General features: G+C 44.8%; 1 protein-coding gene across 4 annotated transcripts in view; it reads right to left on the reverse strand.

Annotated features, from left to right (window-relative positions):
• DOCK11 (dedicator of cytokinesis 11) overlaps positions 1-21,859 on the reverse strand; it is a 182,776-nt gene that overhangs the window by 70,042 nt on the left and 90,875 nt on the right. For 3 of the 4 annotated variants that reach the window (XR_003204580.2, XM_025852726.2, XM_073879225.1), the window contains 12 exons: positions 19,976-20,099; positions 16,261-16,382; positions 15,541-15,627; positions 13,439-13,528; positions 7,850-7,968; positions 6,246-6,315; positions 6,039-6,164; positions 5,039-5,110; positions 4,166-4,312; positions 2,151-2,234; positions 1,194-1,305; positions 637-675 (listed from right to left, as the gene is read on the reverse strand). Coding sequence is in view for 3 of the 4 variants with exons in the window: in XM_025852726.2 (XP_025708511.1) it covers positions 637-675; positions 1,194-1,305; positions 2,151-2,234; positions 4,166-4,312; positions 5,039-5,110; positions 6,039-6,164; positions 6,246-6,315; positions 7,850-7,968; positions 13,439-13,528; positions 15,541-15,627; positions 16,261-16,382; positions 19,976-20,099 (1,192 nt within the window). In the remaining variant the exon portion in view is untranslated. The remainder of the gene's footprint in view (positions 1-636; positions 676-1,193; positions 1,306-2,150; positions 2,235-4,165; positions 4,313-5,038; positions 5,111-6,038; positions 6,165-6,245; positions 6,316-7,849; positions 7,969-13,438; positions 13,529-15,540; positions 15,628-16,260; positions 16,383-19,975; positions 20,100-21,859) is intronic. The other variant, XM_025852727.2, reaches the window with a different exon arrangement.

Raw genomic sequence — 21,859 nt, forward strand, 5'->3', positions numbered from 1 at the left:
ACACACACACACACACACACACACACACACACACACACACACAGCCGCTCAGCAGCTACTCCCCTGGAGACCAAGGCAGCCGATTTTCTCCTTGCCCTGGCTCATCCCCTTTTTGAATCCAGAGCACTTTCCGCACACAAGGGCCAGTCATGACTAACCCAGGTGGCTCTATCTGGATAAATTCTGCAATGGCAGTTAAGTTTTTTTGTTTTTTATGGTTTTTCGTTTTTTTACTTCAGTGATTTGAATACATCCAATCTGGTACTTTCATCCAAACCTTCAAAACTGCGGCCAAACAGTCATTAGACAGGGTCAGAGAGGAGGGACGCAAGCCTGAGCGAGAGGACACGCACTTATAGAACAGATACACCCTCCACTCCCCACGCTGCATTGAGCAGGAACTTGTTTTTAAGCGGATTCCTCTAACAATCAATGTGTAAGCTGATTTTAAAAGGAAACATGATAAAACCAATACTCCTTGGTTTGCTGAGTCCATTAGCCTAACGCCTCACTGTGGCTAGGGACGATTTGAAAAGCAAACAAAGCCCCCCCCCCCCCCGCCCATCTTAGCCATTCATCAAATCAATTGTTTTTAAAGACAGTGAACTACTTTAGAGTGAACCGAGTTAAACCTACCTACTGAAGTCAAACGGTCCACCGCAAATGAAAAAAAATCTAATTAATATATGAAAAGAAAAGGGACAAATAAAAAACATAGTAACATAAGAATAGTGCTACACAGCAAAGCATTCAATAAAACTAGCAATGGAGTTAACTGAAGGCATTTCATACATTTAATATATACGACAAATTACAATTCCACTCTGCTTTTATGCTTCTCTTTTGAGGTTCCTTTCAGCGGAAATGCATGTCTATGGTTTTTTTGTTTTTTAATTCGGTCTCACGTAAGAGTTCAAACACTATTACAGAAAGCAATTTTACGACTATCTGACATCTCTGGTTAAGGAGTCATCGATGTAATAATGCACCTGATTTTTCCACGCTGTGACTACTATCACTGACATGAAGAAGCAAGTGTGGAATACCGTTAATGAACGTATCTTCGGACAGTTAACGATTCTGAGGTTACCTTTCAATTCATGGTTTGCCTAGAAAACAGTACTCTACGCTAGCGCTAGCCCCCCCCCAAAAGAAAACCACAATTTCGAGTGATGGAAAATGCAAATACACACCTTGAACGCGCTGGAGTTTAGGTTTTGCAAATGCCATTGGCAAATTCAGAGGAATGTAATGTTCGTGATTGCAAATTGTTTGCAGAAATTCAAACTTGTATTCAGCCAGAACCTAAATGGAAAGAAGCGATACATGAACTCCCTTTTTCGTCAGCATTTACTGTTTTAATAATTAAACACAGGGCATTCATTTCCCAAACAGAAGTGTATGGGGTTTTAAGCACACCTTGAGATGTGACCCGCGCAGGAAAGAGTTAACACAGCAGGCTCTCCTTTTAAAGCAAGCCTGCTCGCAAGGTTGATTGCTGGCTGGCATTTGGGAAAGTGGATTTTGAAATGCTCCCTACATGATAAGGTAGTGCCTTCTCTCCCAGCCTGCTCAGACTGTTGGTACAAACAATGTGATTTATTGTGAACACCTGCTTTCTTTCCCTTTCCTGCCTCTGGAATTTTGACCCGTCTCCAGTATATGGCCAGCCCCCAAGAAACAACCAAAACTCCAAGTCTCACACGGGCTTCCCTGAACGGCACTGTTGCACGCGTGTGTCTGTATTTTCACTGCTAGAGGAAGGCTGTGCCCCGTGTGACCTTCATGGGAGGGAGGACGGGCCCTCGGGAAGCCTGCATTGAGAACGGCCAAGGACTCCCCTGAATGTGTGTTTCCCTTACTGTTCCAGCTGTGTACCCTCACTGTGTCACCGTCATGAATCTTTAGCCGGGACTAAGACTGCCATAACTATGTGCTGAGTCCTGTGAGTCTTTCCAGTGCACCACGGAACATGTGGGTGGTCTCGGGGACGCCCCAAACACTACCCAATATCCCCTGCTTTGAGGTACAGCTATACTCCAAGTAGCTAAATAAAAACAGCAGCTCCAAGTCCTCCAGGGAAAAAATATCACCCTTGGTCTCATGCTCTGATGTCTGACGGCCGCCACGGGGACGTCCTTACAACTTACCTTGGGATCTTTGGGGCTGAATCCAGATATGTAGTCATTTATCAAATTGAAAACAAATCCTCTATCCATTAGTGTCAGGCAGCGCTACAGAAACCAAAACAAAATGAACGGTGACATAATTCTGGAAGTCTGGCAAGGGTAGCTTTTTAAAGTTTTCAAATTTGTTCCACATGAAGGGCATGACGTTCTCACTTTTACAGATAATAGAATAATGGCTTTCAGAGTTTTACTGTAGGTGACTTAAAGAAGAAGATAAAGGGCAAGTGATTTATGGTTGGAACAGGGTCCCAACTGTACAATTTTCATATAGAGACGGATAGATGCGCATATATACACACAAATACACAAAGATCTATAAGCCTACACACATAAGCACATATGTATAATCTATTCAGCTACCCTGTCTCATTTTGGTCAATTCTAAAAGCTCAAAGTGACGCATACAGTGGTCAGTTAGCTCTAAGAGTGGGGTTTGGCTAGGGCAACACTTCAGACTCGAAGAGAAGGCTCTCCTGTGTTCTGTGAAGTCTTGGCCCATTAATACAGCCCTCCCCCGTGACAGCCCTCACCGCTGTCCAGAGGTACCTGCTGGCTTCCTCCCAGTTAAGGCTCTCATTACTGGGCAAGCATACAACTCCAGGAAGCCTCTGAATCAGTGTGCACCCCTCATCTCTCCATCCATCTGCTTCCAGATTCATCTCCAAGTCCAAGCCCTAATTGTGTCACCTTCCCTCCCAAGAGCTTTCAATACTTCCCTATGGTCTCTAATATAATTTCCAACTCCTTAGCCTGGCATTCAAGGACACTCACAATGTCATCCCAACCTACTTCGCCCATTTTACCGCCCAATACAGCTCATCTGCTCATTATCTGCTCCGGATGCGCTGTGTATTCCCAACTCGGGGTCTGTGCTCAGGCCAGGCCTGGCTAGGAATCTGCCAAATCCTACTGATTCCTCCATGTTCGGATGAAATCCCATCTTCCTGAGCCATGTTGGCCCACAAGTCCCTTGTCAAACATTTTCTTCTACGCTAGCTTGTGTTTTACTTATAAGTTCCCTGTCTTTTTACCTAGATAGGACAATAGGAAGTCTCTCTTTCTCTTTATGTTCTCCACAGGGCCCACACTATCCCTGTGAGATACAAGGAACTCCAGATTTGATCAACCAACCGCTTGCATCTCATTTCTCATGGGGACTGAGTTTCTCCCGCTCCCTCTGCCTGCCGCTCTGCCTACTTGTGCTCTCTCTGCCAAATAAATAAATAAATAAATCTTAAAAAAATAAATAAAATAAAATAAAAATTTTAAAAATTAAAAAGGATAAAGGCACATATTTGAAAAAACATCATGTGAAATGAGCAAAACATGCCTTCCGGCTAAGTCAACTGGGTGGGACTTCTGATTTAATTAATTAGCCATTTCAGTGGGGGGCTAAAAAGAAAATCAAAGCAGACTGTTTATTTTTTTTTAAGATTTTTTATTTATTTATTTGAGAGCGAGAACAAGGGGGGGCAGCAGGCAGAGGGAGAGGGACAAGCAGACTCTCCGCTGAGCAGGGAGCCCGATGGGGGGCCGGATCCCACGACCCTGAGATCACAACCTGAGCCGAAGGCAGACACTTAACCGACTGAGCCACTCAGGCGCCCAAACTGGGCTGTTTAACTGATGGATCGATTCAGTCAAAAGTTTCTCCAGGGGCACCTGGGTGGCTCAGTCAGTTAAGCGTCTGCCTTTGGCTCAGGTCGTGATCCCAGGGTCAAGCCCCAAATCTGGTTCTCTGCTCAGTGGGGAGCCTGCTTCTCCCTCTCTCTCTGCCCTTCCCTCCCCACCAACGCCCCGGCTGGTGCTCTCTCTCTCTCTCTCTCTCTGTCGAATAAATAAGTAAAATCTTAAAAAAATTTTTCTTATGCAGACCTAGCCGAGTCTCTAGAAAGTGGGCAATTTTTTTCTTTGGCTTTAAAGACCATATTGGTGAAGAATAATTCCTTACCACGTTTCAGCTGCCTTTAACTCACCTTCAGGAAGCTAGCCAAACTATAATTGACATTTCGGGACTCATCGGGAATCTCGGCATAGCGAATAGTCACGTGGGGAATTATTGCAAGAAGCAATGAATGTAAGACATGATGATATGCCTCTGGAAATCTCTGGCCTCTGGGAAGCTTGAAGTAAATAGGCATAGCAAAAAGTCAGAGTCGCAAAAGGTCTAAATCGATTGCCATTCTTATTTTCAAACATTTTCTAGACATAAATGTGTTCAACTGCAGTAGAATTTTTCTCCCAACTTAAAAATGACATTGCTAGTTCAACGTACACTTCAGATTATCATAGGAACTATCTGGACCTTGAATAATATAACTGACTGAAATCATCAACAGGCCAACTTTGGAATCACGTTCCTGAGATGTAGACACACCCCAGGCTTTCATTCCATTTTTTTTTTCCTGACACACAAAGAATTCATGTATCCATGCATCTCTATTTCTGTAAACCTACCCTGAAAAGTCTGATAAAAAGGGTAAATACAAGGTGACTGTCTTCCATTTCACAAATCTGAACTCTAGAATTCCTATAACCAAGAAAATGTTTCAACATAGACATGTTTAAGCTACAAGATAAGGGGAAAGCTTCAAAGAAAATGCATTTTACATGGCAAATAACTAATAGGAAAGAAGGTATGTGCAAGAGTCTCTGAGGACTTTGAAAATGCCTAAACTGTCAGACCTCAGATTTATGCAATACATCCAATGCTTTTTTTTTTTAAGGCAAAACTGAAAACGCGAAGGGCTGAGCGCCCTTCAGTATAAGAGGATTTGCATGTCACTGCTACCTGTGAATAAGATTAGCCTTCTTTGCCTATGTTAATTATTATTCTTGAGCCTACTTACCTTAATTTTATTCTCTTCCAACAAGTATGTGGCCATAGACTTTGCAATAATTTCAAAAAAAAACCATGAGTACTAAAATAAACAAACAAATAAATAAAATCAATTTTTAATAGTTATCCAAATCCTGAAGCTTAGCAAAGCTGGACAAATCAATATGGATCTTATCTCTGAACTTTAACAACATTTTAAAGTGACTGCAATTCACTATCGAAGTTCCACAAAATGCCTTTAAATTGCGTTGCCAAAAAGGTAATATTGTACCTCAGGGCCGGCTGCTAGGGTACAAGGAGCCTGTGGTGGGAATGCTCCCCTCCGTGGGGAGGCGCATCTTATCACTGACATTGTTTTGATTTGCTTACATATGGTGCTGACGGCAAACCAACTTTTAGTTTATTTTATGGTTGTTTTTCAATTCTCTGCAGATAATGAATCTTACTAGTGTCTGCACCCAGTGAGGGACCCAACCTTGCCCTTGGTACATCACTGGGGCCAGCCCAAGGAGCATAGGTGTTTGCCTAAGTCTACTTGAAAGGTAGAGAGAAGCCTCCAGCAGATATATCCTCAGTTGTCTGAAACAGAAATTCTACCATTACCAGAAATAGTAAAAATCATGACAAAAATAAGAGCCACCACTTGAACGCCTATGTGCCAGAAACGACGTGTTAAATGCTTTACTTATATTTTAGAAGTGAGGAATTGGACGTCCAGAGCCGATCGATAACGGGCTCCAGATCACAGAACCACTAGGTGGCGGATTCTCACCCAGGTCTTTCTTTTACACAATTCTTTCTATTAAACACTCAACTGAGAACAGGGTGGTGGGGTTGGAAGGGTGAAGAGAACGAAGAAGGTTCTGTGGAGAGCATGAGGGAAAAGGATACATGAGCAGAGTGGTGAAGAAAGGGGGCAAATGACGAAAAGACCAGAACCCAAGTGGGAGGGTATCAAGCGAGTACATCGCCGGCTGCTTTTGTTACCCTGTTGTGTCCCGCTTCCTTACCTTTAGCAGTTTGTTTATTGCTAAAAAGTCGGCAGACTGTTTCAATATGGCAATCATCGTGGTAGCCAGGGTTTCATGTATCAGCTGGGCCTGAGGGGCGCTCGGTTTTTCAGGTCGGAAGCTATACTACAAACGAAGGAAAAGGAACCGTCAGTCAAAATTCTCATGGAAAAGAAACTGCTCCCAAAGAAAGCTTCCTCCACAAACCTTGATGAAGGATCTTAAATAATTATCCAAGCCTTCTTCGTGGCACTTCGAAACGATATGTAAGAGAACCCTGAAAACACATTCGCAAAGGGCAGCATGTCAGATTACGGTGAATTTCCACAGTTGGACTGTCTAGCCCTAAAAATACCCCCCCACTGCCTGAAGTGTTAAAAGTGAGAGGACTGCAGAAGATATAATAAGATGGTCTAACAAAGATTTCCGCATCTAACATGCTCAGGGCCCTGCAAAAACGCTTCCCAGTTCAAGAGAAGGCTATTATGTTTTGGCAGCCCAGATGTCTCTTCTCTGCTCTAAATCTCTGCGCACATTTCAAGTAGGATCACAGCTACTATGGGGCAACAGACCTCCAGTGGGGTAAATATTAAAATCCCCTCCAGTGAGTAAAAGGAAAGGAAAGGAAAGATAAAGATAAAATGAAAAGCACAGCAACAGATGGGGGAAAAGGAAGAAAGAGACAGGACGGGTACATAATGGCGTGACCTGTGACTGGCAGTAAATCTAAAATTCATATACGAGACTGGCAGTGGTTCTCAAACATGATCACGCATCGGAATCACCCGGAGGGCAGAAGGCTGGGTCGCTCTCCCAGAGGTTCTAATTTTTGAGGTCTGGGGTGAAGTTCAATGACCAGCATGTGTCATCAGCTCCCAGGTGATACTGATGCGGCTGGGGTAGGAGCGGTATTTGAGAACCACGGGACTAGAGGAACGCTTTGTAAATTTTTGAGCAGACTGTCCCCAACAGCAGAGCAGAGCAAACAGGTGCGCAGGGGTGTCGCTTAAGGCCCAGGCGGAGAGGGCGTGGCCTCTTTGCAGCAGAAGCAGCAAAGCCAGAAACATCCAGCACTGAGCTCTCAATGCTTTTCAGTATCCTATTTTAATTGCAAAATTCGGTGTATTTTGCCTTCTACTCTACCATATATCCTTGTTTGTTTCTATAAAAGTAATAGTCCCTCACTGTTTTGAGTAAAAATTCATGGCTTAGGGTGACTCTGTCCAACATGAGCCACTAGGCACCTGTGGCTATTTAATGAAAATTGACAACAGTGAAAAGTTCAGTTCCTCAGCTGCACTAGCCCTATTTCAAGTGCTCAAAAGCTAAATGTGGCTAATGGCTACCATATTGGACAGCACAAGTGTAGAACAATTCCACAATTGCAGAAAGTTCTATCAGACAACACTGGTCTAGGGCAATGGTTCTCAAACTCTGTTGCATTATGGAATCACCTGGATAGCTTAAAAAAAAAATACTGATGCTGAAGTCCCACCCCTAGATATTCTGGTTTTGTTGGTATGAATGTGGTCTGGGCACAGACCTCTTTAAAAGCTCCCCAGGTGATTCTAACATGCAGTCAGGTCTTAGAACCCCTGGTGGAGAAAAACACATTAAGTTTCTCCTATGGTTTCTGGTACCATCTATCCCTGGCAACACATGACCCCAGTCTGAAAAGCATGAAACAAGAGAAAACGGATATTAGATATCTGACTTTTGGGTTCTCGTCTGGAAGATAAATTTATAGTGAAAATGAAGAAACGCAAAAAGAAACAAAAGTTGTGTCTTCGTATTTTAACACCGAAACTCACATGGTGCAGTTGATAGGAACGTCATCTTCGTGGGTCATATTTGTGAGAACCCGGAAGAGTTGCATAAGAATTACAGGTAGAAACTGTATCATGACTTGGATCTCCATGGCATGCAAACACTAAAATAAGTCATTATTAGTTATGAAAACAAACAGAAATATGATATAACTTGCAAATGTGAAACAACAAAAAAATTAAGCAATGAGAAATACATTCACTCGAATATAAGCCCACTTCGATGTGAGCTTCATAAGACAGGGGACTTTGTTTCGTTGATTACTTTATCCACATCTCTAGTTTGGCACTCAGATTTTGTTCGTGTATTTCACGTTAAATACTTTATCTACCGAAAATAAAAAGTATAACTGGGATAAAGGGGTTTTGGAATAAAGACAACTGATTGCTGGTAAACCAGCACTCCACCGGAGTGGGAGAGCAGATGTGTGTGAAGGTTCTGGAGACTGGCCTGCTGGAATGTGTTCTACAGAACGTGGGCCATCCGTTAATCTGCTGAGAAGGTAAATGGGATGCAATAAAGTGCACTCCTCTGTGTAATTGGCTTCACACTGGCACCACCCACAAAACTGAAGCAACACTGCATTCAAACATCCCTACGGTACATTTCTTCCAAGTGCTCTAGCCATAGATATGTCAACAGCCCAAAGAAGACGTGTGTTCGTATGTCTGTAGAAATGGTATGAGCAGCAAAATCTGTAAAATGTCTTTCTTCTTCCTTCCCTTCTCCCCACCTTCCCTCCTTCACTCAGGCATTCACTCAATCATTTCATCAACCAGCCAACCAAAAGGTGAAAACAAGTCTCACTGGGCACCTTGTACACCAGTTCACGGTTCATCGCGATGGGAAATGCAGAGACGGAGGAGACAAGTCTCTGGACCTAAGGAACTCACTATTTCTCTTTTGCTCTGTCTCTCCATCTTTAGCCTCACCATCCCTTTTCAGGACACGATCATCTATATGCGAAGCATCTCAGCCGTGACCTCTTCGTTCCGGGCAGATTCTCTTCAATCAGATGCATAAGGCAAGAGATCGAGCTCAAGGAACCCATGTCTATCCTTCGAGTTTTTCCTTCCTTTTGCCCCCTTTCTTCTAGCCTTACTGCCATCACCCCTCTTAACCTATAGCCAAAATAGTCTAATCATTTCATAGTAGGTCTCTGTACAGGTCATCTTAACTCTCCACACATCCACGTCTCATTTCCAAATTCATCTCCCTCCGATTTGGTTCCAACAGACCACCTCCTGCCAAAATGCCTGTGATGCCTCCCCATGACCTAGGGCAGTGGCTCTCAACCAGGGGCCACTTTGTCCCCCACGGGACATCCCCCAATGTCTGGAGACATTGGGGGTTGTCACAACTGGGGGTGCTCCTGACACCTAGTGGACAGAGGTCAGGGATGCTGCTAAACGTCCTACCATGCGCTGGACAGCCACTTACCACAGAGAAATTGACCTGCCCAAAATGTCAACAGTGCCAAGCTTGAGAAACTTGGGCCTACGGTCCAAGATTACTTAAGACCCAACCTAGATTTCCAGCCGTAACACCCTTCATTCCTCCTAAGGCCAAACAGGTGCCTTGACTGCCCTGGCAGTATATCCTATGCATTCCCACCTTTGTGTATTTGTTCGGTTTTTAGCCGCATCCTAGCCATCCTTCCAAGTCAAGTTGAAACCCCTACTCATTCGACAAAGGCATACTGAATGACCCTCCAAGGGCCAAGCACATCAAAAACACCTGGTTCCTCCCATCAAGCCGTTCAGAGTCTATGGGGAGAAAGACCTGGGACTAAATCTACAATACAAATGGTCAACAGTACAACAGTGGTATGTACAAAATGCATGAAGGAAGAAGCAACTGAGTCCTCACGTGGGCCGAGGATGTCCAATAAGGCTTCAGAGAGGAGGCAGGTGAAAGGTGAAGTGCGATGATATCAGGTAGAAAAGAGAGATGGGCATTCAAGGCAAAACTGATCCAATATCGCTCCTCGGTAATTGACTCTCAACGCAACAGCTAGAGTGTTCTTTTTCCCCCTTGTTACCGACCAAACAAACCACCATGAACAAAAGGCTGTCAAGGGCTTCCTGTGCCGACATGTCCCCCACCTCCCTCTCCAAGCTCATCTCATGCCACCTCCCCCCGCCCGCAGCTGCTCACTGCGTTCCACCTGTACCATCTTTTCTTCTTTTCCGTCCTTCTAACACCATCGCAAGGTGTTTACACCTGCTGCAATAATCCGTCCTCCTTTGCCACAGCTTTAGCCCCTACGCTCGTTTTCCTCTCATCAATTTCTTTTCGGCTTGATGCATCATCTCCTCAGACAGCCTTCCCTGACAACTCCATCTAGAACACATTCCTGTCATGTCGGATCCCATTCATCTGTTCTATTTTCTCTGCAACATTCATCTTGATCTCAGATTACTCATTTATACCCTCTCTACCCCAACTACAGCAGGGATGTAGTCTGAATTGCTTCCCCGTCATATTCCTAGTGGCCACCGCACTATCTGGTCCGTACAAGGTGCCCAGTAAGTATTTGGCGAATGACTGTATCAACGAATAAAATAAGGAACTGAAGCATTAAGATAAAGATGGGAGGCCTCTAGTCTCAGAGGTTCCTCGGTTCCCCGGACCCTTAGCACTATAACCTGGACTGTGCATTTGCTATCTATCACAGATTGGTACTGCTCACTTATATTGTTATTCCACTTGTATGTGTCCTGTCTCTCTGATGGGTTTTAAGATCCTCATGGGCAATGACCCTAAGTTATTCTTCTCTGCAAGCCTCCCAGCATCTGGGAAAATATTACATATTACATATGCCACCAACAAGCAGGTGGCAAGTGAATTGGTGAAACAATGTCATTTATGGGGTCAACAGCACGGTTTGGTAGAAAGAACATGGGACCAGGACTCAAGAGACACACGCCACAGGCTCGGCTCAGCTCAGCTCTGCTCCTAACCAGGTGAGCGACCACAGGCAAGTCCCCTCTACTTGGGCTTCAGTCTCCTTATCCGTCAAATAAAAACTCTCAAGACTCCCTTTCAGGGCTAACGGTCCCTACAGGAACTGGGCTATTTCTGTAATCGTACAGCATTTCACTCGCTGCCACTAGAGGGCGAGCAAAGGTCACATAAATATCGGAAATTTCCACACCCTCACTTCCACACAAAAAGGAGTACTTTTTTTTTTTCTCCATTTTAAGACTACCAGTATATTTGAAAATGAAGCTCTGCTCTATTCCATTCTGTTAAAACTTTTACAAAGTTTCCCCACTGGAAGAAAAGCCAAAGAACTTAACAGGCTCAGCATACACACATAAACCTGGCATTCTAGATGTTACCCAAGGAAAGGATTTGAAAGGTAGAGGACTATTAGACTTCTTAATAATAATTAAGAATAACAGTCACCATTTATCAACTATCCCCCTGCTCTTACCCTTCCAACAGTATATGCTCAATATGGTAGGCAGAATGAGGCTTTATTATTATTTTTTAAAGATTTTACTTATTTATTTGAGAGAGAGAGAGAGACACAGCGAGAGAGGGAACGCAAGCAGGGGGAGTGGGAGAGGGAGAAGCAGGCTCCCCAGTTTAGCAGGGAGCCCGATGCGGGGCTCCATCCCAGGACCCTGAGATCATGACCTGAGCCGAAGGCAGACGCTTAACTACTGAGCCACCCAGGCACCCCAGAATGTGGCTTTAAAAACCCAAAGCCCATCATGTGGCTCCTCTGTTCAGCACCCTGCAAGGCTTCCCAGCTCCTTGAAGGTATAATTCAAACTCCTCATCATGGCATACGAGGCCTTCCCCGACTTTCCCCGACTAGCTCCTCGGGGGGGTCTTTGCACCTGCTGCTCCCAGCTCGCCCAGAAGTCCACCTAGCTGGCACCCTCATTTCCCTTAGGTCTCTGGCAAGTGTCACTTTACCAGAGATCTTCTCTGACACTTTATCTAGAAGAGGGACCCCTTAGAATCTTTATTCCTCTTTGGTATGTTTGGGGTTCCTTTGTGGCACTTATCACCACCTGAATGAATATATGTATTCATTTCTTTGTTTATTGTCCATCTGCCTCCACAAGAAAGTAAGCCCCTCGACAATGGGGATGTTGTCTGTTTTCATTTATATTCCAAACACTTAGAATGATGCCTGGCCCGTAGAAAAGCCTCAAGAAATCAGTGTAGACTCAAGGATTGCTATACTGTATAGTAGATGCCCTATCTCACTTAAGCTTCAAAACCACCCTAACAAGGTGGCGTTGCTGGTTATCCCTATGTGACAGATGAAGAAGCAAAGGCCTGGAGTAGTTCAGGAACTTGGCCAAGGTCAATCTCAGGGCTAATAAGGGACAGGTCTGGGACACACACTGGGTGAATGATTCCAGAACCCATCCGTATTATCTCGTCTCCTACTACCTCTCTGAAAGAAATGCACATTTTTATTTCCTGAAAATGGCATTAAGTAGTAACACGTGTCCAAAGGGAAATCCTGTAGAGATTTCACTTAAAATAAAAATTCCTGGGGTGCCTGGGTGGCTCAGTCATTAAGCGTCTGCTTTCGGCTCAGGTCACGGTCCCAGGGTCCTGGGATCGAGCCCTGCCCTGCATCGGGCTCCCTGCTCAGTGAGGAGTCTGCTTCTCCCTCTCCCACTCCCCCTGCTCGTGTTCCCTCTCTCGCTGTCTTTCTCTGTCAAATAAATAAAATCTTTAAAATAAAATAAAAATTCCTGGGACGCCTGGGTGGCTCAGTCGGTGAAGCGTCTGCCTTTGGCTCAGGTTGTGATCTCAGGGTCCTGGGATCGAGCCTCACATCGGGCTCCCCGCTCAACAGTGAGTCTGCTTCTCCCTCTGTCTGCCGCTCCCCCTGCTTGTGCTCTGTTATCTCTCTCTCTGACAAATAAATAGTCTTTAAAAGAGTCTCAGAAAAAATAAATAAATAAAATAAAATAAAAATTCCTCAGGCTTGCCATGGCTAACCTACCGAAGGAACAACCAAAACGAGAGTCACTGTCAGCTAGGTCCCATGATGTGCAATTCGGTCCTACCATGTTAGGGAATAAATGGGAGTCTTGGGTTCTCAATACATTGGACAAAATGTGGTGTTTCTTAAGACTCTCTCCCATGCAACATGCAGAAATGAGGTTTTTCTCTCTTTAGTTGACCCCTTTGATAATCTTTCACCCATAGACCCAGGAATCGTCATTTTATTCCAAGCAAAAGGGACTCCATTTCTCCTGACCCTTTTCCCCCCAGCACCTTTCCTGGGCAGTAAGCAGGAAAAGACCTGAAAAAGTCAATTTATGGAACTGAAATAAACATTTTCATGAGATTTTCAGAAATATGTCGACAGACTCTAGCTACAGCATTTTCTTCCTAATGTAGCAACTCTGCGGTCTGCTCCTAAATAGGCACTTGACAGAAAAGCACATAAAAGAAAATATTCTCTTGAGGGTACACAGCCCAAAGTATTTTAAGGGGTTAGTTTGATTCCCCCCCCCCCCCGGCCATCAAAAGGTGGCAACAAGAAAGACACTAAAACCAACCCTTTTTGCAGAAAGCTGCTGTTCATTTACCTTTAAATATTTAATGAGCTCCCCCGGAACCTCTTTCGAGCCTGACTGAATCAGCTGGCAATGATGGAAGAATTTGTGCACGTGGAGATCCTGAAAAACAGATGGACACAGCCACATGCAATGTGATTCCTCACCCTCAGACGCTGGCTCTCTAGCGCCCCCTCTGCCCACATCTTGCAAACCTACCCACCAGGGTCTCCAAGCGCCCAGACCCGGCGGCCGCGGCTACCAACATCTGTCTCCACGTCCCTTAGTCCCCTGGACCATCACACAAAGCGGCAAAACCAGGCAAAGTGAGCATGTGCCTAAGCACACCGGGCAAGCCACAGTTTTTGCGTGACTAGTCAAACCTTTGTTTAATTCCTTTTTTGACGGGTGTAGCCTCTGAAGTTGGGCTGCTTCTACGTTTTTAATGAAATGAGTAGGAGTAGAGGTCTGGACTGACAGACGAAGGAGAGGGAGCAGCAGGGAGCTACCAGACAAGTCTCGGGCATTCGATGTTCAATTTACCATGGCACTTGGCTGGCGAGTGTCCAGCTGGCCTATATAGAATCTATATATTATATGCAGGCTCTGTGGACAGCGCGTACCGTATCGGGAACGGAGATAGTAAGATTTGGATTTTGACCTGCTTCTTCTAATTAGTATCTGTGTGACCTTGGGTCAGTCATCTAATCCGACCGAGTTTCAGTTTCTCCATCCATGGAACGGTGAAGTGGGCAAGGGGGCCACACCAAGGAACATGGACTGCATCTTGTCCATCGGTGATTTTCTGAATGGTTGCTTGAGCCTTCCAACAGGCATCTGACTCTAACTGCATGGCTGATAAGGCTAAGAGTAAACTATACTAGTCATCCATGATCCACTGACTTCAGATTTCTGGGTTTGACTCCGGTCTAACGGTGAGAAAAACATCAGACAAATTCCAACAGAAGGGCAGCCTACCCAATATCACTACTCATGAAGATGGACAAGGTCATCAAAAACAATGAATAGAACGTCTGAGAACTTGTCACAGCCAAGAGGAGCCTAAGAAGATGGAACAACTACATGTAATATGTTATCCTAGATAGAATCGTGGAACAGAAAAAGGTCATTAATAGGTAAAAACTAAGGAAATCTGAGTAAATACAAACCTTAAGTCATTGATTATGTATCACTACTGGTTCATTAATTATAACAAACGTGTCATACTAATGAATGTAAGAGGTTAATAACAGGGAAACTAGGTGGGGCACCTCAGTGGATCAGTTCGTTGAGCGTCTGCCTTTGGCTCAGGTCACGATCTCAGGGTCCTGCGATCGAGCCCTGGGTTGGGCTCCCCGCTCAGTGGGGAGCCTGCTTCTCCCTCTGCCCTCTGTCCCTCCCCCTGCTTGGGCTCTCTCTCTCTCAAATAAATAAATAAAATCTTTTTTAAAAATAACAGGGAAACGAGGTACAGGGTATATGGGAATTCTCTGTATTGTCCTATTTTTCTGTAAATCCCAAACTGTTCCAAACACTAAAATTTATTTTTTTAAAGAGGTGATAAGGGCCTCCACAATTCTTTCAGACTTTTGTGAGGCTTGAATCCATTAATGGGAACAAAGGGATTCGGGGATTTGAAAGGGATTATAAAATCTGAGTTATTACTATTAAGAATGATGTTATTACTAATGAGAAAGCCTTTTTTTTTTTTAAAGATTTTATTTATTTTACAGAGAGAGAGAGAGCACAAGCAGGGGGATCGGCAAGTGGAGGGAGAGGGAGAAGCAGGCTTCCCGCTGAGCAAGGAGCCTGATGTGGGGCTCGATCCCAGGACCCTGGGATCATGACCTGAGCCGAAGGCAGATGCTTAACCATCTGAGCCACCCAGGCGCCCCAATGAGAAAGCCTTTGAGGCCACAATCTCTCTAAGGCCACAGGAATCAAATATAGTCTATTCTAAACAAGAACTAGAATCAGGGGCTCCCGGCTGGCGCAGTTGGAAGAGCATGCGTCGCTTGACCACGGGGTTGTGAGTTCAAGCCCCATGCTGGGTGTAGAGATTACTCAAAAATAAACAAACTTAAAGAAAAAGATTCAAATATCAAAATTGACAAAATTCACATGATGCAACTTACTTGAGTATAAATCGTAGACTCTAAGTGGCTTTTAATCTTCAACAAAGGCTTTGCACCATCTACCCACTTAATATCCACATTAGATTGCTGTGAATGGAAAATAGATAGGAGTTTCTATAACATACCTATGGATAGATGAGCGACACATGACTCCTTTACACATTTCAACTTTTTCCTTTTTTTTTTAACCCCAGAAACAAATGTGTTTGTTTCACACATAGGGAACTATTGGAGACAATAACCTGCCTTGAGAATAAACGGATCCTAAATCATTTTCAATTTCCAGTGCCTTGGCGGCTGAACTTCCATAAATTACGATAAAAATGAATTACTAAATAAATGCATTTTTAAAGACGATGCACAAAATCCAAGCCTCAGCTCGTAAAACTGTTATTAGAATCAACAGACACGAGGGGTGCCTGGCTGGCTCAGTCAGAAGAGCATGCGGACTCTTGGTCTCAGGGTCATGAGTTCGAGCCTCGCGTTGGGTGGAGGGATTACTTAAAAATAAAATCTTTAAAAAAAAAAAAAAGAATCAACAGACATGAGGTAACTTGGTCAAACTGCTCTCAAAAGTTTTCCAACGCTCACTTTCCATACTTAGCTTTCTTGTGGACCGGTCCTCAGACCGGACTTTGTGAAGCTATCCACTAGAAGAGCGAATTCTACTTTTTAAACATTTCATCGCGATCCCTTCAACAAACGCAGTGATTTTCCTACCCTTCTTGATTCTGCATCATTCAGATTCAAGTAGCCCGGAGGAAGATTGGCGGAAACCGGCAGCTGCTGCTCAAATGTAATGATTCTACCATCCTTCAGCAAAGGTACCCAGGCAAAGCCAACTGCCAAGACAATAATCAACCGTGAGAGATGAAACTGCAAATGCAATTAGCTACACAGATCTCGGAATGCTGGGGAACAGGGCGGGGTGGCGATGTTTCCAGGGGTCTGTAGGGGGGAGTCCACGCAGTGGGCATCTGAATCCTGGGGAAGGAACAATGCATTTGGATGGCTTCCTAATCACGGCCTGGCCACTAATGAGTTCTCTACTCGACTTCCTGGACTATAAATTGGGAACGACACATAGTCTTTCTGCCTACTAGTTACTGAGAGACCAAAGAGAGATAATACAGGAGAATACTTTTAAAAAATTTTAAAGGGCATCAGTACCATTATCTCTACCCTTTGGGGGATGAATTGGGGTAGACTTATTTTTTAAAAGAGCCAGAGCTCCCTCATCCATCCTTAGTGAGAGCACAGAGTCTCGGGTCTGGGACAATCTCAGCCAGCAATCAGCATGTTGCAGATTTTCTTTCAGCACCCCGACGGTGAGGGACGATGAAAAATTAAGGCCACAAGTCAAGGTCACAGCCCATATTCATACAAGGCAGTGTTCAGCTGGGCAGGTTTTCCTGATTATAGAAGGACGAGGTGTAGTAGCAGAATGCAGACGGGCCATAGTGTTTACGACTCGAATCCACTGAGAGATTCCCCCCGCCCCCCCGTCTCTCTATTTCCTAACAGTTCTGCTCAAAAGAGCCTCTTGGATTTCTATTAGAAAACTCATCATGTTCTAGCTAAAAAAGCCTGAGCCATCGGTATTCCTCAGGTTAAGCAGTGTCATTATTTCCATTATAGAGCTTACTCTGGGCTTCGAGTGTTTATAACTCAGCTGTAAAAAAGCTTGCTTGGGACCAAGGTTTGGCACATGAGTGAGGGTGTTGGCTGGAGAGCCCTTTTTGAAAGCCACTGCCTTCTGATTCTTTAAAATTCTTTGCGTGAGTGTGTATGTTTATACTGTGAACACAGAAGTCAACACAAATCTGGTTAGAATGTTTTCATTCACGTGTTTAATTTGGCAAATGCTTTAATTCTTCAAAGAAGACAAATATGTTGCTTTCTCTAAGGAGACTAAATGGCTTTCTCAGACTCCGAAACACGCCTGAAGGGCATCTTTACTAGCACAACTTCAGAAATGGTTTACCCAGAGCTCTTCTCTTGTAAAGAGCAGAGGAAAGTAATGTGAGCACGGGAACCATTCGATAGGACTCTGTCAGAGTAGTTAATTGAAAAAGCAGACCCATGACCAAAGGTCTCCAGTCCAGAAAAATAGGAAAATCTATTTCTTGTTCTTGGTTGAAATTTTTCCCCACAGACATTTTTATTGAGATAGAATTCAGACACCATACAGTTCGTCTATTTAAAAGCACACCCTTCAACAGTTTTTAGCATATTCACAAAGCTGGGCATCCACTGCTACGATCTAATTCCAGAACTCTTCCATCACGCCACAAGAGAACCTCCACACCCCTTAGAAGTCACTCCCTATTTCTCCTTTCCCCCAGTCCCTGGCAACCGCTAGTCTACTTTGTCTCTATGGAACCGCTCAGGCAACATTTTTGCACTATGAATTAATCAGAGCATGGCCAAGGGTGTCTCTCAGTCAAAACTCACACAGAGCACTTGGAAGCTGGGAAGGTACAGTGTCAAGCACACGCCATCTGGCTCAGGGACGTGAAGCCACTTAAGGATGGACAGTTCAAAGTGATGAGTGGCCCACGGCATAACCATCGTGTGCTCCACCGAGCCCTTTGCCCACTTCAGTCTAGGATTTAAATAAGGAAAGAGTAATGTGTCCTTTAGGACGTGCACGGTCTTGAGTTCCTATTGTTCTGCCAGATCTCTTCTCAACCCTCGCGGTCCCTTGCCCTAAACAAACTGCATTTCCTGTGGAGACAGAGAACAGGACCACACGGTCCACGAGGGCAGCTTTCTACTGCTTCAGTCTGGCTGCCTGGCGGTCTTCACTCAGATGTCTCACCGGCACCTCAAACTCAACATCAGTCCAAAACCTCTGATTCCCCGCCACCCTGTGATTTTGCTACTTGCAAGTTCCTTCTTTCCAGTGTTGAAGCTTCAGTGCTAACTCTGAATTCTCTCTCTAGTTGCCAACCATTTGTCAGACCCGATATATTCTTCTGCACTCCCTTTCTCTCCATCCCCCGGCTACTGCCGTAGGGTGGCCCCCTTTCCCCCTGGACCTCTGAAGTAACCCCTAACTGGCGTTTCTGCCTTCTTTCTCACTCCAACGCCCTCCGCCATCACATCGCTGCCTGCGGAAGAGCTCTCACCGGCATTTACAGCCCTTCAATAGCTCCATGCTGGTGACAGAATACAGTCAAATCCACAGTCTGGCCTTCGAGGCTTTCCATGATCTGGTGCCTCCTTTTCAACCTGACGCCCTGTTGACTCCCCTCCCAACACCTGGTGCTCTGGTCCTACTGAACTTACGCGTGGTTCCCTGTCCATACCCCTCAACGCTCGGCCTCTGCACAAGCTCTTCCGTTATCCTGGAATCTACCTTCCTGCCATCACTGCATTGTCAAACTCTACCCCGCCTCACCCCAAACCCCATCTCCTCCTGGAAGCCTTCCCAGATTCCCAGCCACTTGTCCCTCCAACCAGTCGAAGTAATAACTCACTCTTCCCGGAGATTACACAGCACCATTTTCTCCAGTAGCTACTACTTTCTACCTTGTCTTATCATTGTCTTATAGATCTCATTTTCCTTGCTAGACCATAGGCTCACTGACGATGAGATCTATGTTTGAGTCTCCACTGTGTTCTCCTTAGTACTTATCGTAATGTCTCGCGCATAATAAATATGCAGACCTATTTGGTGAATGAATGAATGAATGAATGAATGAATTTCAGACTGATCCAGGCTAGCTTGGATCTGAATCCCAGGGCCTCCTGACATTTATCTAGTGGCGGTGACACACGCGATGTTTATAGGGCCTCTGTGTTCTCCTAAAGGATGCTTCCCACTGGTTTATCTAAAGCTTTGCTGGATGGGACCAGGACTGGCCCTTCACCACTAGCGATTATTCAAATTCATTAAGTCTGTTCTGTTCTCACTAGAACCAGGTGGGTCCCCAATCTCCCTCAGGCGCAAATATACCCCTGGGCTCTGGGCTTACTTCCCACTTCCTTAGCAAGACAAACTGGAAAGTTCTGGTTGCTGGGCCATTCTACTTAAAAGAAATGATGGTCGGGGCGCCTGGGTGGCTCAGTCATTAAGAGTCTGCCTTCGGCTCAGGTCTTGATCCCAGGGTCCTGGGATCGGGCCCCACATCAGGCTCCCTGCTCGGCGGGAAGCCTGCTTCTCCCTCTCCCGCTCCCCCCACTTGTGTTCCCTCTTTCGCTGTGTTTCTCTCTGTCAAATAAATAAATAAAATCTTAAAAAAAAAAAAAGGAAAAAGAAATGATGGTCAAATGAACCTATAATTCATCTTTCACCAGTGAACTTTTTTACTCGGAAATGTACTTTTTGGTGAGGGGAAGAAGTGGTTTGCAGCTTGAGGAAAAGAGGTTACATTCTAGACAATTCCATCTCAAATAGCTGTAGAAAGAGACTTTGAAAGAGTACACCTACCTGGAATTTCAACTGTGTCTTGCTTTTTGGTTGTTCCCTTTGTATTAATTTCACAACTCACGTGATAAAAAGTAAAAAGCAAATGATGTTTTTGATGCAGGTGAATGGGAAGCTCGATTTTAATCTGAAATGACAGCAATATCACACATCACATTTTGTTTTGTTTTCATTGTCAAGCTGGACAGTCAGACCTTTAGTTCAATTTCATCATACTTTTCCAATGATGTATTTTTTTCTCAACGACAAGCCAAGTCCTACAGTAATAGGTATCATTTAAATGTACTCTAAGGGCTTTTCCAGTCAGTTTCAATTTGACAACAATAGTCTCCTGGGTAGTGAGGGCTGATTTATGACGTGCTGGAGTGTCCAGGGGATTCTCCTGGATGCAACTTTGCAGTAGGATTTTCTAAAACACTGGATCAAAACCACAGCCTCACAGTCCAGAGATACCACGTAACTCAATCTGAGTCAGTGAATGCAATCGATCTAAAATGTGTACTGAATTTGAAAGGCTTCTTTTTTCTACACTGTTGCCTTCCTTTGCGTGGAAAAAAAAAAATTAAGCCTTGCAAATAAACGTGCAAAAAGTCACTAGGGTATTATGGTATCTACCAATTACAGTTCATAGAAATATCTTTTGAAGAAAAACACAAGATTACTCTTGAATAAAGAAATAAAAATCGTCACCCTTGGCACATGAATTTAATCCTAGAAATTAACACTTTAATAAAAGCATCTCAAGTGATTTTCCAGTCAGGACCCAACCAAATGTCTTCATTGCCTCCCGGAAGTATATAAGAGACATGTCACAGATTTAATTGATTTGATGAGTGTGCATACACCTGCACAAAAATACATGCAATCTCTCTCAATCTCTCGCTCTGTCTTGGTCAATAGAGACCGAACGACTGAAAAGCCTGTTTCTTTCAGGCGCCCTAAAAAATAATGTGGATTACTTGCTACACGATCGAGTTTTCTGGAGTGACTGGTGTCGATGAGAGAGGGGGACATATTAAAACAGCTTGGTGCTGGACATCTGGCCTCATCATCATTCACGCAAGGCAGGGTTTTGGTGTTAGAACTAATTTCTGTTGTAGGTATATTTCACCACGGAACACGCCTATTCATAGCAGCCAGACCATCTGGGTATCTAATGCTCTGCTGCACATAAATATGGGCACACTCTCTCCCTGGGGGGCAAAACCGCAAGGCACCGCTATGCTCCTCCCCATCCCCCCCAACACCAAGAGCATTGGATGGAGAAAGGGAGGCGGCCCAAAGCTGGGGTGCAAAGCCTCCTGACAACAGCAGGTGGACCTGGGGAAAAATCGTGACAGCAGGGGGGATGGTGTCAGACAAAGAACCCTGAGAAGCAGAAAGAGCAAAGCTTGCGGCCTGGGATGCATAGCCAGGTTCCTGGAGACACGGAGGAATCAAAAAACAGTCTGCAGATTTGGCTAAGCCAGGGACACGCCGACTGGAGGAGGCTGGGACAGAGACACCAAGAGAGACACTGGCAAGCACAGAGAGACGCAGAGAAGGGGAAGGAAAGAGAGGCAGAGGCAGAGCCGGAGAGGTAGACTGGGGTGGAGGGGAGCATGGAGCTTGAGAGACACTCCCCTTCGTCTACATTGCACTGACGCATTAGAGCACCCAGTGGGGTTCTGGCGGCCCCCACGTGCTGCTGTGTCTCTCAAAGCATTTCACTTACAGAGCGGCTGCGCCCCCGGCCCCATGCAAAACCGCAGGAAGAAAGATCTAGAAGGGCCTTCAGAAGATCTCTTCTGAATTTCTTCTTTGAAGGCTGAGGAAATGGAGACTCGGGAAAGGGGAAGTGGCCTGCTCAAGGTCACAGAGCCAGTTGTCAAGGCGAGGCTAGAATCC

Source organism: Callorhinus ursinus, unplaced genomic scaffold, assembly GCF_003265705.2.
Source record: "Callorhinus ursinus isolate GAN/ISIS: 27379988/994484 unplaced genomic scaffold, GSC_fseal_2.0 scaffold33, whole genome shotgun sequence".
Taxonomy (NCBI): Eukaryota; Metazoa; Chordata; class Mammalia; order Carnivora; family Otariidae; genus Callorhinus; species Callorhinus ursinus.